At 45.9% G+C, this 2,500-nt stretch overlaps 1 protein-coding gene across 1 annotated transcript in view; it reads left to right on the top strand.

Annotated features, from left to right (window-relative positions):
* Nucleotides 1–805: 805 nt before the first annotated feature.
* phyhiplb (phytanoyl-CoA 2-hydroxylase interacting protein-like b) overlaps nt 806–2,500 on the top strand; it is a gene marked incomplete at both ends in the record, with an annotated part of 46,904 nt that continues 45,209 nt past the window's right edge. Inside the window, one exon of the mRNA XM_080834154.1 lies at nt 806–911. Within this exon, the coding sequence (XP_080690280.1) occupies nt 806–911 (106 nt within the window). The remainder of the gene's footprint in view (nt 912–2,500) is intronic.

The raw sequence follows: 2,500 nt of genomic DNA, 5'->3' as shown, positions 1-2,500 counted from the left end.
TAGTAGAAATTGAATGTTTATTTTTCATTGAATGTTTACATAAAGTTGCACTGGGTGCCTTTAACAGATAGGCTTTTACACGAGTCTATAATTTGTGTTTGGCGGTGAGCCTTTTCAAGTTCTTCCCAGCGAAGGTAGACATGCTTAATGATATTATAGCATAAATGTACACGGGATACATAGCTGAGCGCTGGGACCCGTTGGCCAGACCTTTAACATGTGATGCTACAAAGGTCTTGATAAGTTAACAGGGTTATTTAAATGCCGTTGACTCAGACTTGAAGAAACAAAAGCGTCTTGACCAGAGGCCAGTGGGGAGGCTAATCCTGTTATGTAAGGAGTCGTTCAATTCCCTTTCTATAGCTCTCGGCCGCTAATCCACCTGTCTCGTTCGTTACTTCATCGGTGGCGGAACAGACACACTTGTGGCTCGTTAACCGTTTTATTTCATTCATGCGCACGTAAAGAAACCCTAATCAGCCTTGGTTCCGCTCAGAAAACCCCAGCCTTGGTTCCGCTTAGCCTCGGACGCCTAATCTTTCCTTTTCGCCCCTATGTCGCAGAGAGAAATGCGCGCCGTATGGAGAGGCCATGACGCGGCGCTGACGCTTCTCCGCCAGCAGTGAGGGTAGCCTGGAAAGGGGAGGGAAGGAGCGAGCAAGAGCGAGAGCGAGAGAGAAACGCGAGTGGAGTCCGGATTCAAGGTGAAGATCAATCCTGCGGCACGGCGGGCGATATACAAAAATTACACCCGGCAGGAGGACTAGACGTTGACACGGAAACGCGAAAAAAAAACTACGGAAAAATGGAGGTTCCCCGCGTGGAACACAGCATTAGCAGCCCCACGAGCCCGTGTGAAGACATGATCAAGAATCTGAGTTTAGAGGCGATTCAGCTCTGTGACAGAGAAGGTAAGAGTCTCCGGTGTGTGTGTGTGTGTGTGTGTGTGTGTGTGTGTGTGTGTGTGTGTGTGTGTGCCTGCGATTCAGCTCTGTGACAGAGAAGGTAAGAGTCTCCGGACGCGCGCGTGCAGCGCTTCACCGGCCGCGGACTGTGTGCGTTGTGATTGACTGGTGTGTATCTATCATTTGCCGGTGCTTCTATGAGAGTCAGGTGAAGGAAAAGCGTCAAGCGTATCCAACACTACAGCTTTGGCTCACTAACTCGCTATTAGACGCGTAGTCTTTTGGTGGCGCTTAATTATATATATATTTTTTATCGCAGTTTGTTCTGTTAACCCTCCTAGTCTCATATGAAATGCTTAACTAACTAAATGATGCAGGTGGTTTGAAAGCTATTTCTGTTCCTGCTGTGTGTGTGGAAATGTATGGAGAGAGAGAGGGATGCAGTGTGTGTGTGTGTGTGTGTGTGTGTGTGTGTGTGTGTGTGTGTGTGTGTGTGTGTGTGTGTGTGTGTGCGTGTGTGTGTGTGTGTGTATGGAAATGTATGGAGAGAGGGATGCATTAACGTAAGAAGCTCTGGCAGGCATTGTGTGTGGAAAGGAAGCGCTGTCTTCAGTACCATGGACACAGACCCGCGGGCGCGATGTCAGATGCGGAGGGGACATGCTTTCTGTTTTCTATTGATTCTATTTTCACCTTTATCAACATAAATAAAACAGCAAAGCCATTGACGTTATCAACTTACTCTTAAACCGGACGGTTTATGCAAAGAATGTAAGAGGCGTTACAAGAGAGTTTCGTTAACATTGGCTACTATCCTGAATTAAGCCCATATTAGATTCTGAAGACATATGGCATTTTTCGCTGATTCATGTGCCTTGAGAATATGATTTCGATGTTTTGGCCAAGTTGTGCATGGGACGAGTGGGTGTTTCCAACCGTATTTTCATGCTTTTATGTCTGTTTCTGCGTGGAGAATTATGTAGAGCACCTATAGGCATGGAATTTGTCGTTTCCACGCAGCGTAAGTCTTTCCATTCAAACCTAAAGGTCAACATTTAGCCAAAGTTAATTTTCGGCCCTAACGTGAAAGGAACACTAATCCATCTCTGACGTTACTTCTGATGCGTACCTTTACGTGGTCACTCTGATATTCTACACACGGAATCCCACACTCTTAATTCAATTCATACATTTAATTTAATTTAACTCAAGCAAAGAAGTATCCATAGCAAAAACGTAGAAGCAGTAATAATTGGCTTTAAGACTTTAAGATACAATATGCATGCAGTGAAACGTATCAAAGAATCAAGGCAAACCCCGTAATCAGAAAGAGTTTGGGAGAAACATGGTCCCCTCCCCCCCCCACACACAGACACACACACACACACACTCACACACATGTCTCAAAATAGCTACTTTGTATTCCTCCCCATTCCTCTGTACAACCTGAAGTCCCTGCCTTCAGCCATTTTCATAGAGAGAGAGAGAGAGAGAGAGAGAGAGAGAGAGAGAGAGAGAGAGAGGGAGAGAGAGAGAGAGAGAGACAGAGAGAGAGAGAGAGAGAGAGGGGGGGATTGAATAGGAAAGAGGAGAGA

This window comes from Sprattus sprattus (assembly GCF_963457725.1).
Source record: "Sprattus sprattus genome assembly, chromosome: 3".
Taxonomy (NCBI): domain Eukaryota; kingdom Metazoa; phylum Chordata; class Actinopteri; order Clupeiformes; family Clupeidae; genus Sprattus; species Sprattus sprattus.
The sequence above is the reverse complement of the archived record's forward strand: the minus strand, read 5'-3'. Positions and strand labels throughout refer to the sequence as shown.